The 14,908-nt window shown below is 40.8% G+C and overlaps 1 protein-coding gene across 1 annotated transcript in view; it reads right to left on the bottom strand.

Moving 5' to 3' along the window:
* Positions 1-14,318, bottom strand: part of LOC102954756 (putative protein ZNF720) — an 84,295-nt gene extending 69,977 nt beyond the window's left edge. Inside the window, exons 1-3 of the mRNA XM_042969997.1 lie at positions 14,304-14,318; positions 11,112-11,238; positions 10,517-10,612 (exon numbers count right to left, since the gene is read on the bottom strand). Coding sequence (XP_042825931.1) covers positions 10,517-10,612; positions 11,112-11,238; positions 14,304-14,318 — 238 coding nt within the window. The remainder of the gene's footprint in view (positions 1-10,516; positions 10,613-11,111; positions 11,239-14,303) is intronic.
* Between the last annotated feature and the right edge of the window lie 590 nt (positions 14,319-14,908).

Genomic DNA, 14,908 nt, shown 5'->3' on the forward strand with positions numbered 1-14,908 from the left:
TCTTCCAGGTTGTCCAGTTTGTTGGCATATAATTTTTCATAGTATTCCCTGATAATTGTTTGTATCTCTGAGGGGTTGGTTGTAATAATTCCATTTTCATTCATGATTTTATCTATTTGGGTCATCTCCCTTTTCTTTTTGAGAAGCCTGGCTAGAGGTTTATCAATTTTGTTTATTTTTTCAAAAAACCAATTCTTGGATTCATTGATCTGCTCTACAGTTTTTTTAGATTCTATATTGTTTATTTCTGCTCTGATCTTGAATATTTCTCTTCTTCTGCTGGATTTAGGCTGTCTTTGCTCTTCTCCTTCTATTTCCTTTAGGTGTGCTGTTAGATTTTGTATTTGGGATTTTTCTTGTTTCTTGAGATAGGCCTGGATTGCAATGTATTTTCCTCTCAGGACTGCCTTCGCTGCATCCCAAAGCATTTGGATTGTTGTAGTTTCATTCTCATGTATTTGTTTCATGTTCATATATGTTTCCATATATTTTTAAATTTCTTCTCTAATTTCTTGGTTGACCCATTCATTCTTTAGTAGGGTGTTCTTTAACCTCCATGCTTTTGGAGGTTTTCCAGACTTTTTCCTGTGGTTGATTTCAAGCTTCATAGCATTGGGGTCTGAGAGTATGCATGGTATGATTTCAATTCTTGTATACTTATGAAGGGCTGTTTTGTGACCCAGTATGTGATCTATCTTGGAGAATGTTCCATGTGCACTCGAGAAAAAAGTATATTCTGTTGCTTTGGGATGCAGAGTTCTAAATATATCTGTCAAGTCCCTCTGATCCTATGTATCATTCAGGGCCCTTGTTTCTTTATTGACTATGTGTCTAGATGATCTATTCATTTCTGTAAGTGGAGTGTTAAAGTCCCCTACAATTACCACATTCTTATCAATAAGGTTGCTTATGTTTGTAATTGTTTTATATATACGGGGGCTCCTGTATTCGGTGCTTAGACATTTATAATTGTTAGCTCTTCCTGATGGGTAGACCCTGTGATTATTATATAATGCCCTTCTTCATCTCTTGTTACAGCCTTTAACTTAATGTCTAGTTTGTCTGATATAAGTATGGCTAGTGGCATGATAAATAGTTCTCCATCCCCTCACTCTCAATCTAAAGGTGTCCTCAGGTCTAAAATGAGTCTCTTGTAGACAGCAAATAGATGGGTCTTGTTTTTTTATCCATTCTGATATCCTATGTCTTTTGGTTGGCACATTTAGTCCATTTACATTCAGTGTTATTATAGAAAGATATGGGTTTAGAGTCATTGTGATGTCCATAGGTTTCATGCTTGTAGCAATGTCTCTGGTACTTTGTCTCACAGGATCCCCCTTAGGATCTCTTGTAGGGCTGGTTTAGTGGTGACGAATTCCTTCAGTTTTTGTTTGTTTGGGAAGAACTTTATCTCTCCTATTCTCAATGACAGACTTGCCGGATAAAGGATTCTCGGCTGCATATTTTTTTCTGTTCATCACATTGAAGATTTCCTGCCATTCCTTTCTGGCCTGCCAAGTTTCAGTAGAGAGATCAGTCACGAGTCTTATAGGTCTCCCTTTATATGTGAGGGCACGTTTATCCCTAGCTGCTTTCAGAATTTTCTCTTTAACCTTGTATTTTGCCAGTTTCACTATGATATGTAGTGCAGAAGATCGATTCAAGTTACGTCTAAAGGGAGTTCTCTGTTCCTCTTGGATTTCAATGCCTTTTTCCTTCCCAAGATCAGGGAAGTTCTCAGCTATTATTTCTTCAAGTACACCTTCAGCACCTTTCCCTCTCTCTTCCTCCTCTGGAATACCAATTATGCGTATATTATTTCTCTTTAGTGCATCACTTAGTTCTCTGATTTTCCCCTCATACTCCTGGATTTTTTTATCTCTCTTTTTCTCAGCTTCTTCTTTTTCCATAATTTTATCTTCTAGTTCACCTGTTCTCTCCTCTGCCTCTTCAATCTGAGCCATAGTTGTCTCCGTTTTATTTTGCAGCTCATTGATAGCATTTTTTTAGCTCCTCCTGGCTGTTCCTTAGTACCTAGATCTCTGTAGCAATAGATTCTCTGCTGTCCTTTATACTGTTTTCAAGCCCAGTGATTAATTTTATGACTATTATTCTAAATTCACTTTGTTATATTGTTTAAATCATTTTTGATCAGTTCGTTAGCTGTTGTTATTTCCTGGACGTTTTTCTGAGGGGAATTCTTCCATTTCGTCATTTTGGATAGTCCCTGGAGTGGTGCAGGACTGCAGGGCACTTCCCCTGTGCTGTCTTGAATAACTTGCGTTGGTGGGCGGGGCCGCAGTCATACCTGATGTCTGCCCCCAGCCCACCACTGGGGCCACAGTCAGACTGGTGTGTGCCTTCTCTTCCCCTCTCCTAGGGGTGGGATTCACTGTGGGGTGGCATGGCCCGTCTGGGCTACTTGTACGCACATTGCCAGGCTTGTGGTGCTGGGGATCTGGCGTATTAGCTGGGGTGGATGGGCAAGGTGCACAGGGGCGGGAGGGGCAGGCTTAGCTCGCTTTTCCTCGGAGTTCTGCTTAGGGAGGGGTCCTGTGGCACCGGGAGGGAGTCAGACCCGCTGGAGGGATGGATCTGCAGAAGCACAGCATTGGGTGTTTGCGAGGTGCAAGCAAGTTCCCTGGCAGGAACTGGTTCCCTTGGGGATTTTGGCTGGGGGATGGGCGAGGGAGATGGTGCTGGCGAGCTCCTTTGTTCCCCACCAAGCTGAGCTCTGTCATCTGGGGCTCAACAACTCTCCCTCCCGTTGTCCTCCAGCCCTCCCGTTCTCTCAGCAGAGCTGTTAGCTTATAACCTTCCAGATGTCAAGTCCCGCTTGCTGTCAGAACACACTCCGTCCGGCCCCTCCGCTTTTGCAAGCCAGACTTGGGGGCTCTGCTTGGCCGGTGGGCCGCCCCTCCACCCCGGCTCCGTTCTGATAGTCTGTGGAGCGCGCACTGCCTTTCCGCCCTTCCTACCCTCTTCCCTCGGCCTCTTGTCTGCGCTTGGCTCCGGAGACTCCATTCTGCTAGTTTTCTGGCAGTTTTCTGGGTTATTTAGGCAGGTGTAGGTGGAATCTAAGTGATCAGCAGGACGCGCGGTGTGCCCAGCATCCTCCTACGCTGCCATCTTCTCGGGTCCCTAACAGTGTTCTTAATCTTCCAAGTAAGTATAGGTCAGCATGAATTTCCCATCATAAAAGAGCCCCTCGTGTCTGTGAGACAACAGTCAAATCAGTTTGCATGACATAAACAATAAAGCCATAGCATGAGATGATCTATGAGTAAAACTAATAAAATATGCCATGCAGGGGCGCCTGGGTGGCTCAGTCAGTTGAGCCTCCGACTTCGGCCTCGGTCATGATCTTGCCATTTGTGAGTTCAAGCCCTACATCTGGCTCTGTGCTGACAGCTCCGAGCCTGGAGCCTGCTTCAGATTCTGTGCCTCCCTTTCTCTCTCTGCCCCTCCCCTGCTCACGCTCTGTTTCTCTCTGTCTCAAAAGTAAATAAACATTAAAAAAATTTTTTTAAAATTAATAAAATATGACATGCAAAAAAAAAACAACACCTCAGATATGGTCAATAGAAAAAAAGAGAATAATTATCCTTCTCCAGATATCCATTACCCCTTGATCCTTTCAGGCATCTTCAAAATATAGCTGAACATTCAAGAACATGGGTCTAAACAGTGTGCATCCGTTTAGACAGAGATTATTTTAAATATAAATCCAATGAACTACTGTAAATATGTTTTCATTATAGGTTCCTTAATCTTTTGTTTTCTAAAGCTTACTTAATTATAACAATACCATTTATAATATGGACAACAAAGAAATGAATGGGATGGTTCACTGGCAATGTTCTATGTAAGGCTTCAGGTCAACACTAAGCTATTTTCATGGAAAAGTAGGTATGGTTTTAAGCTCTGGAGACTCAAGAGGTACCCACAGATTTTCCATCGTGGGGCGGGGGGGGGCGGTTGGTTAGGGCCCCATACGCTCACACTGATGTAAGTGTTCTTGGTGTTTAAACTTTGGGTTTTCCTCTAAATAAACACTCTGATTTAGGATCATGTGTGAAAAGTAGTATTGACTTATTGCTTCCTGCTGTGAATTCTGACTTTCTTAGATTTGCCTTTTCATTCCATAGTTTGCCAAACGTCTACATCTGTAAAGTGTTTACGCTTTATAAAGACACTGGTATTTACTGAAGTGTATGTTAAAACCAAACATCCTTCCTCATTCATTACATTTCTAGGGTTCCTGTCCAGTATATTTTCTCTGATGTTAAGTAAGGGTTCAATTCAGGTCAAGACTGCCAATATTCTTGACATTTGTAAGTCATCTCCCCAGGACATATTATCTCATGTTGAATAGTTTTGCTTACAAACTAAACGCTTCACCACATCCTTTGTATTTGTAGGGTTTCATTCAGTGTGCTCTCCCTGAGGTTCAGAAAGTTTGTAGTTGGGCTTAACAATTTTGCTCATATTTAAATATTTTTATTTAGCCTTCTCCCCAATATGTATCTCCTTAGGTTGTAAGTTTTGAGTGGTAAGGACTTTGCCTCATTGTATAAATTTGTTAGATTTCTTCCCATTATGAAATCTCTGCTGTTGAGTGAGTTTTGAAGACTAGATAAAAGCGGTCCCAGAGTTACTACATTTTTAAAAATTCTTTTTGCAGTGTTTTAATCCATGTAGGCATGCAACTATCATAATTTAAAGGATACTGCTTAGTGCTTAGTAATTAATTAGACTGTAAGAAAAAACTCTACCACAAAATTACATCTCTAAGTTATCAGGGTCCTCAGGATCTCTACATTTTTAAGTCTTCTCTCTAGTCCGGATATAATGATGTACAAGAAGATTCGAGCTTACATAGAAGACTTTCTCACATTTCTTACTTTTATACTGGTTCTCTGGAGATGGAGTTCTCTCATGCTTATTAGCATTTCACCCTCAATTCATGTTTTCCCCCACTCATTGCTTTTGTAACTTCTGTCTCCACTATAAACACCTCAGTAATTACGGAAGCTAGAGTCCTCAACAAAAGGCCTTTGTAACAACACACACATAAATAGTTGCTCCAAATCAAGTGTTGTATTATAACTATTGAACAGTGATGTTTGGGTAAAACCCTCCTGTGTTTATCAAAATCAGAGCCTTGGGAACAGCGGGATTACGTGTTGGTGGAAAAATAATGAGACCTCCAAGCAGGACTTCTCAAATCAATCACATTTAGAATTTTTATCTCCCTTTTCAAATGTCTAACTCACAGAATTGTTTCAGTGAGTGGTTAATCCAACTTTATATTTGGAATACTTTCAGTATGGGCTAGGTGACTTTTCAGAATTTCCAAATGTCCTTCCAGAGAATATGTATCTTTAAAAACTGGATTTTTGACTTTTGCTCCAAAGACATTGTTCTCCAAACATAATGAGTTAAGGTGAGGTTTTCCCCAGAAGGTTTTTTATCCTTGATCTCTTCTAGCAGTAGCATTTCATTACCAGTAATTGTGCCCGTTTGGTTATATCCATCATAGTAAACATTCTGCATTTCCCTACACCCCATCACCTTCCCCATTATCCCTTAAGTTTAAATACTCAGGGCCAGAGTGTCTACTTTTTCCCATATCACTGTACCAAAGGACTCTTCTTGGTTGTCGGCCAACAAGCCTAGGGTGTTACGGGAAGACACAACTAAAAGATACAAAAGAAGTCATCACACTTACTACATTGCATATATGTAAGTATGCTAATGTGCAAAAGTAATATCCATGATAGGACATCAGTAGAATGAAGAAATAGGAAGCACCAGAACTTTGCTCCTTCTTGGAGACACAAATAGACCAAAGGACTTTTTCAGGACTCCAGAAGCACATCAGGAGAATACAGCACACCCAGGCAAGTACAAAGGAAGAAGAGTCACAGTGAAAAGACAAAGAACGTTTAGGACACTTGCCTACAACAGATGCCCACTCTCCATGAGAGCTGCCTGACACTCCATGGCAACACAGTGACAAAAGTCTTCCCTCTGTCGAGGAGAGAAACAAATGTATGTTCAACGATCTGGTTTCTTTGCTGTCTTGAGGGACTTGTTTCTGTCATGCACAGCATGGGAAGCAGAAGGAATGAGAGCACCCTCTGGATACACTATGGTGGGTGCTCAGACAAAAGGTGAGCATTTGTTCAAACACTGGAGAGACTACAGAGCTGAACAACAAGAGGGGAAGGTATCACGGTCTCCAAAGAGTAACTACACTTTTTAACTTTAGCAGTTACAGAAATTCAGACATGACAAATGCCCAGAACATGTGTCACTGTACCTAGAATTACTGTATTTTTGTGTTCCTCTGTACAAACCAAGTCCATAATCCTGGGCCCAGAGGCTGTTATTTTCACTTTTCTGTTTTGTTTTGTTTCCATTGTTTTCGTGGGTTTTTGTTTCTTTGCTTTTTAATTCCCAATTGTCAACCAAAGGTATAAAAGGATACAAAGAAATAGGATTTTGTGTTCCAATTGGAGGAACAAAATACATCTCCAAAAGTGGCCCTAAATTAATCAAGCACTATTAATTGACTGACAAGGAATTCAAAATAACCGTCATAAAAATGCTCATGGAGGAAGAAGAAAAATAGGTAGGTATCTAAATGATAGCAGGAAAACTATTCATGACCAAAATGTAAAGCCAAGGAAACAGAACATATCACCAACAATGAACAAGAAATTGAGAGATGAAGAGTACAATTGCTGAATTTAAAAATACACTAAGGGGCCAACAACAGACTTCATCAAGTAAAAGAAAGAATCAGACAACCTAAAGTACTCTTGTGTTCAATTACCTGCTAAGAATCAAAGGACAGGGTCTAGGGACTCATGGGACACCAAGAGCCATCCAATATGTATATTAAGGGAACCCCTGAGGAGAGGGGAGGGAAAGGGGAAGAGCATTGATATGAAGAGCTCAAGTCTTGTATGTGGAAAGAAGAGACAAATGTAACAAGCGCAGTGAATTCATAGTAGGGTAAATGTCAAGACGTGAACACGGTGACACCTTATAATTAGCCTATCAAAACTCACAGGCGAGAAGAGAAATTTGAACCAGCATGGCAAAAGCCACTCATCTCGTCCAAGAGAGCTCCTGTAAGCTCAGTGGGATGATTAGCAGATCTTATAGGAAGAAGCGCACAGGCCCATGTATTCAGGTATTGAAAGTTCAAAACATATCCACTAAGAATACCCTACCTGTCCAAACTGTTTTTCATGAATGTAGAAATGGAGACTTTCCCAAGTAAGAACCCCTCTACGTTTCCAAGTAGACCTCTCCTACAAGACACATTAAAGGAGGTCCTTCAGGTTGAAATAATAGGATTCTAAACAATAACTAAAAACACATGAGAACATAAAGCCCTCTGCTAAATGTAAAAATTTATACAATTGGGGAGCCTGGGCGACTCAGTTGGTTAAGTGACTGACTTTGGCTCAGGTCAGGATCTCAAGGTCCATGAGTTTTGCCCCCACTTTGGGTTCTGTGCTGACAGTCAGAGCGTGGAGTCTGCTTCGGATTCTGTGTCTCTGTCTCTCTGCCTCTCCCCCATTTGCAATCTCTGTCTTTGTCTCAAAAATAAAAACTCATTAAAAATTTATAAAAAATACACAAATCTGTCATGTTGTAATGAGCGAGCACAAGTCACTTTAGTTTCTGCTACAGTATCTTTTTCAATGAGTATAAAAAATCAGCGGTGCCTGGGTGGTTCAGTATGGTAAGCAACAGACTTCAGCTCAGGTCATGATCTCACAGGTTATGAGTTTGAGCCCCACATCAGGTTCTGTTTTGTCAGCACAGAGCCTACTTCTGATCCTCTATCCCCACCTATCTCTGCCCCTTCCCTGCCGATTGTCTCTAAATAAACAAATTAAAAAAAAAAAACAGTACAAAAATCATCAATCTAGGTAAGTACATATTAAAAGACAGAAATTGTATTATCAGTAATTTAAGGTGGGTGCAGGGGTGGAGGTGATATGTAGAATAATTTTGTATGCAATTGAGAATATCAGTTTAAAATGTGTTTGTATACATGTTTTATGTAATCTCTATGTAACCACAGAGAAAATACTACAGAAGTTGGAAAAGTTGAAGAGAATGGTACCAAAGCATGTCATGAGTATAAGACCACAAATAAGGATAAAAAAAATCTAAATTTGATACAGAGGTACAGAATATGTGTGTGTGTGTGTAAATATACACACATACATACATGAGAGAGAGAGAGCAGGGGAAGGGCAGAACGAGAGAGGGAGGGAGGAAGCGAGAGAGAGAGAGAGAGAGAGAGAGAGAATCCGAAGCACGTTCCATTCTTAGCTCATAGCCTAACAAGGGACTCAATCTCATGACCCTGAGTTCATGACCTGAGCCAAAATCAAGACTCAGATCCTTAATAGATTGAGTCACCCAGGCACCCTGCAGGTATAGAATGTTGAAAAATGACTTTCAATGCACAAAAGTAATTCTCTCACGCAAGAAGAATATAAGGTCACCAATAAATACATGATGAAATTATTTATCTGTTATGATGACTCACCAAGACATTAGTTGTCTATTATTATGACAATTCACCTAGACATGATAAAACATTTACTGACCACTAACCAAGGAAGGAAAGAAGATGAGTCCCAAAGTATGTATGGGTCATATTTATACCAAGAAATACATACATAAATTTATTGGTAAGGGGCCTGGTTGATTCATAATTGACTTAAACTCACATTGTCTTAAAATGCACTAGATGAACATTGTCATCCTGTAACAAGATACACAGGTAAATGAAACCACAACCACCTCGTGGGGAAAGTCCCATACAAAAGAAAGTACATTATTATAGAATGCAAAACCAGAATAAGACAAAATTTAACCGCAGTCTACATATAAAAAAAATAGATTAATCCTTTCAAAGGAAACCTACTATATAACTGTAATTTAAACTGCGACTACGTACCCATGAAAAAGGAGCATTTGGATTGTTGGCATGTCTTCATTGACAGTAAAACAGGAAAGGTATTTTTTTTATATCAAGCATAAAATGCTTTAACGAAAAATTTTACAAATAAGCACTTAAAACCCATTAAAAATGTATTATTTTCTTAATATATTCCTCCTCTTACACAGAGTGTAAGGGTATAATCCATTGTTTAGAACCAAGCTGACTAGCACAAAACTTTCCTTTCTAAATCAACAAACACTGTCAAAGTTGGAAAATATCCTGACAATCACTTTATAAACAAATCAATATTTGGGATGAAATTCAGATACATTCTGACAAAGTAGAAGAATAATCTTGTGATTAATTTTTTTCTGAAGTAAAATTACATTTATGAACAATTTTTTTGTGTGAACAATCCTTTTTTTATATGGAATTTCTTCTTTAAATGTTTATTTATTATTGAGAGAGAGAGCACACGGGCAAAGGAGGGGCAAAGGGAGAAGGGACAGGTGATCTAGAGCAGGCTCCACAAGGACAGCAGACAGCCCATGCTAGGCTCTAATTCCCCAACTGTGAGATCATGAACTGAGCCAAATTCCAATGCCCAATTGACTGAGCCATTCAGGCATCCACTAACTCATGTCTTATATGGCACATACCCATATCATATAGAACTTTTGATTCAAAAAATTTCGAGATGTGTCTCATATACAAATTATTTCAAAGTACAAACACTTATGAAAAAGTCACAGGAACTTCCTACTAAAAAAAGTATAAAATGATGCAATTACTAGGAAATAAGGTAACCATTGAGACTTTATTATAGGCTGTGAGATCTAACTTCTAAATGTTATAGCTGCTTTATGGCATTAACATGGAAACATGCTAGGAGACACAGAGATGTGTTAAATTATTTCATCATTGAGCAATAGAACACACAGAGTGCAAATTTCAAATGTTGGTTAATACAAAGACAAGTGAAATTTTGGTGTGAAATAAAGGATTCGATTTTCTCATTTGAGGGAGGTGTTCTGTGATCTCATGAAATTACTGAGCCTCAATTGTGTACAATTAAGATAAAATCCTCTGGAACTTTGGAAAGCATAAGCCAGAAAACATGTGATCTCTGTCTCCAATGTTCCCCACATTTCTGCATCAAAACCCAATATGCCCACTACTACCTTGACACACTTGTCACAAGAAGCAAAACAGAATTCAGAAATGGCTTAGCATAGAGTTCCTCAGAAATACAGAGAGATCCTCTAGGGCTCTCACAGCAATGGAGAAGCTCTAGGATTATGGAGGTCCTCACCGGGGATGTGGTAGACCTTCACTGGAGCTGAAGGAGAATCCTTGGAGAATCAAGGAGCATGATGTGTTAGAGAACAGATGTCCCTCTGTGAGAGGGAAAGACATCAAACTAGGCTTCACAAATGAAACTCCATTCAAGGAGAGCTACCTGAACAACATTTTAAGATCTATCTTCCTCCTTCACATTTGGACCTCACGTGTGTCATGTGCTTCACTCCCACCTACCTGAGTGTGAGGCTACTGTCTCCTTTCTCTTCACACCCCACAGCTCCTCCTCTTGCTCCAAAACGATGACCAGGTCTGGTTTTGACACAATGAGACCTGTTTATCAGAAGAAAGGAATAGCAATACTGCTGGAGATTCTACCTTTCAACTCAGTATTGTACTCAGCCGACAAGAGAGGACATTGAAGAATTCTAAAAAATGATTTCTCAAACACTCTTGTGCAAGAAAGAGCCCCTTTACAACATGCAGGAGGAGTTTCAAATATTCACATCATGACCAGCCTTCCAAATACTACCAATACAATAAGCAGTAAAAGTTGGAGTTTAAGATGTGGGCCATACCGTCTTTTGCCACTCAATGTTTAGAATTGCCATCAATCTACAGAAATGATGATGGCATGTTAAAAAAGGGAGGCTGAAGCTGAAAAGGAAACATCATGAAGATATTTCTCTACATCTACAAATCCCCATTTCCTTCCCTTGCTGCAGGGATCTGAATCCCAGTCATACAAAGAAGAAGCTTCCAAGAGACAGTCTTCAAAGGACTGAACAAAACCCTTGCTGGGTTTGGGAAATCTAGAAGGAGATATCCTCACCCAAGAAGAGGAGGTGTCCATAGGTCTCTAACATCACATCCCTGTGCAGCTCCCGCTGACTGTGGTTCAAGCATCCCCATTCCTCCTGAGAGAATTCTATGGCCACATCCCTGAAGGTCAGGAGCCCCTGAAATAAATACAACAGTCATCCAGTGGCCATTGGCAGTGTTTACAATGGTACCTAAGATGAAAGGGAAATGAATGTCATCAGCTAGACTATAAGAACTGATGTTCACCGCTTACCTGCTTGTACCCAATGACCGTACTCCCTCATTTTACTTAACCTCTTTCTTCTACTTCTGGCAAAACACCCTGTGGACACAGTCTCCTGTCATGGAAACAGAAAACATTCAACAAAATGGAATGACCGCCCCAAGGAAGAGCTTGGGCAGGCCACGTTGAGCTTAACCCCTATGCAGATGGATGATGGAGTGAACTCAGGGAGGACAGTTCCCTTGACCTCCTTGTAATAGCAAAATCTCCACCCAAGGGGGAAAACAAACCTTGCGTAACACACAACGTATGTATGGAAGTGTCCTCTTAAGGTACGTGTGCCACCTTATGCCCAGTTCAGGTAAAATGACAAGGCTCTACTTCCTAATTGTCCACCCGAATCTTAAATAAAAGGAAATCAGGGGCGCCTGGGTGGCTCAGTCGGTTGAGCGTCCGAATTTGGCTCAGGTCATGATCTCTTGGGCCGTGGGTTCGAGCCCCGCGTCAGGCTCTGTGTTGACAGCTCAGAGCCTGGAGCCCGCTTCGGATTCTGTGTGTCCCTCTCTCCCTGCCCCTCCCCTGCTCATGCTCTGTCTCTCTCTGTCTCAAAAAAAAAATTAAAAAAAAATTAAAAAATAAATAAATAAATAAATAAATAAATAAATAAATAAAAGCAAATCATCGCCCCAACCCCCTTACTCTGTGAGTCTCTCCTTTGGAGGTTATTCCCTCTGATCTCCTTATTGGCTGAAATCAAGCTTCCTGTGTGTGACAACCCCAGCTGCTGCACTATGACTCTATTATATTTGAGGATCAAGACACACAAATATGTCAATTTTTTTATTCTTGTTTTCATTTTCTGAAAATATAAGGCAGTAAATAAAAGGGTATTTCTGTGACAAGACTGTGGAGGAAAATAAAAATTTACTTTGGCATTTTTTTTCTTTTTGTACTTTATCATATTTTGCTGTTTTCTTTTTCTCTCCACCTGGTGATGAGACTCTTTCAGTGACATAACTTCAAGGGGACAGATGATTCATTCTCCTCAAGGAAACTCCCACATTTTATCAAGTCTAAAGACAGCTGCCTTAACCTTCCTAACTCCTACTAAATTCCCAACTGACTAATCTTCACTCATAGGTAGGAACCGATTCATCAGGAAGAAGTTACAGAAGCAGAGACCTTCCACTTTAACAACCTTAAAGATGTAAGGGTCTATGTTGTTCAAGGGGGGCAATGATGAGGGACACAAAGTCAAGAGTCGTGTAGCTTTAATTAAATTTCCTTACACTTTGCAACCCGATGACAGGATATGCCCTTCCTCAAGTAAATCATAGCTGCTTTCATACCTTAATATTTAATTTTTATTAAATACCTGAGACAGGCAGAGTATGATATTCCTTTATCAATGGGCTCCAAGGTGTAAGGAAATTTAATTGAAGCTACACTTCTTTTGCCTTAGTTCTCCCCACCAGAAACTACAAGCAAAGAGAAACTCAGAAGAAAGAAGTTTCCAGCTGAAATGTGATGGCTTCTGCACATCGCTCAGTAAATCTAAGATCCTTAGCAAAGATCGGGGGGTGGGGGGGGGGAGGATGAACGTTATAAGGGAGAGATCTGGCAGAGAGAACCAGGCCAGTTAAAGAAGTGAACATGAAGTATAAGGAAACAAATTGCTATCAGTGCCTAAGACACACCAAAGGATACATGATCCCTGGTGTGTTCTGTTGGCCCCCAAACAGTGAATCTGATTGTCAGTCTAATTATGAGAGAATACAGTGGATTTATACAAACTTCAATCACATACACTTTCAGTAGAGGCTGCTTTGAGACAAACAGGCTTGAGCACCAGGTAGTAGAGGAGTCCACAGGGCCCACCTGGCTGAAGAGAGGCAGGCCCAGCAGGAGACCTGCCTCAAAATGTCTATAGGCCCTAACTAACAAATGGGTACTTACAACCAGGCAGAATTACCACATGAGGGCAAATTCCAAAAGTCACCATACATACTCATCTTCCCCCAGCAGAATCAGCCCCAAGTCACTGCCTCAAGGCAAGAGCCTCTCCTCTGCTGTCCTTCCCACCACTCCCTTGAGGTGTATTCATAAATCTAATGTCTTATTCTGCTAGAGGTGAATTCTTTTCACCACACATGCCCTCGGCTTCCACAGGATCAGTGACCCATATTTGGAAGCCCCCATCTGAATGGGAGAAGCACCACATTTAGACGGCTGTTTCCCTGTCCTGTATGTCTAGTATATTTTAAACAGAGTATCTTTTTCATATTTTACAAACCATACTCCTCCCCCTCCCCCTCCTTTTTTAACTTTCCAAGTAATTCAGGCCTCATATCCATTCTCTGTTTTTTTGCATTTAGTATTTGGTCCAAAAAGGTCGTTTTATTATAACACAAAGAGAGGACATGTGGGCACCAAGATCCACAGTGGGGTTGTGAAGAGTGACACTGCAGCCAGGGGAGGGAAAGGCAAAAGAAAGGTCTCCAGAAGGATTCCCATATGCTTAAGAGGACTCCTAAGATACTGGGGGCCTTGTATTTTTCATTTTCTTAATCCTGCTCTACAGACAGGTACTAAACAGGGAACTAAGGGGGAACGGTTCTCCTTGACTGAAATCCCACCATCAGACCCCATCAGCAACAGGAATCTTGGACTCAACAACTTCCCCTTTGGATCTGTCCTAAAGGGAATGTTTGCAATACTTTCAGGACTTCAATTTAAACTGGCAAGTGTTGATGTCCTAGTGAAAGCCTGGTTGGAGAATGTACAGAAGTCTCCTGGTTATAGGGGAGAAGAGTTCTAAAGATGTAACCTTGAGTATTGTTCCTGAGAAGGTTGTAAAGCTTTAGTGAAAACATAAGGCAGAAACACCAAACACAGAGAAATCAACATTTGCGGTTTCTAAATGCATGGAATTTTAGGGGGGGAAAGATGACAGCCTGAGACCTGAAACACCAGGCTTACCTGAGAGCTGGCCATTTCTTCTTCTTTCCCCTCGTCCTCTAGATTTCTTTTTCAGAAGGTATTTGTGGAGAAATCACACATGCATCAGGAAAAAATGCCCTTAAAGGCACCAACAGAACATCTTCACCAGAAAAGTGCTCACTTGCAGGCAGAACTTTGAAGTGCAGGAGGACCAAACTTGCTAGCTTTTTGTGTCAGAACTTTTCAGAAACGGAGACTACGTACTTGGAGCCCAACCTCTGAGTTTCCTTGTATAGTTTCAGTGGCTTCCACTCCCACAGACACCCACAAATTCTGCTACAGCATAGGAACAGTGTCCTGCGCAGACCTAATCCTCCCACACTCATGTAGAGGAGACTCCATTACCTCTCCTTGAGCAAAAGCCTGCACTCAAATCTCATAAATTAATGGGAAGCCTTGCCAACTGACTCTGGCCTCAGGGAGAATCACCTGGAGCACTTAATTAATTCGACACTGTTGTTTCCAACCACAACAATTGACAGAATCTGAGGAGGGGGGAAACAGTAAGGGTCGGTTTTGAAATTCCACACGGGATCCCTTTGGGAACAATTTAGAGCAGTAAGGAAGGCTTCGGTTATTATCCA

This window comes from Panthera tigris, chromosome E2 (assembly GCF_018350195.1).
Source record: "Panthera tigris isolate Pti1 chromosome E2, P.tigris_Pti1_mat1.1, whole genome shotgun sequence".
Taxonomy (NCBI): Eukaryota; Metazoa; Chordata; class Mammalia; order Carnivora; family Felidae; genus Panthera; species Panthera tigris.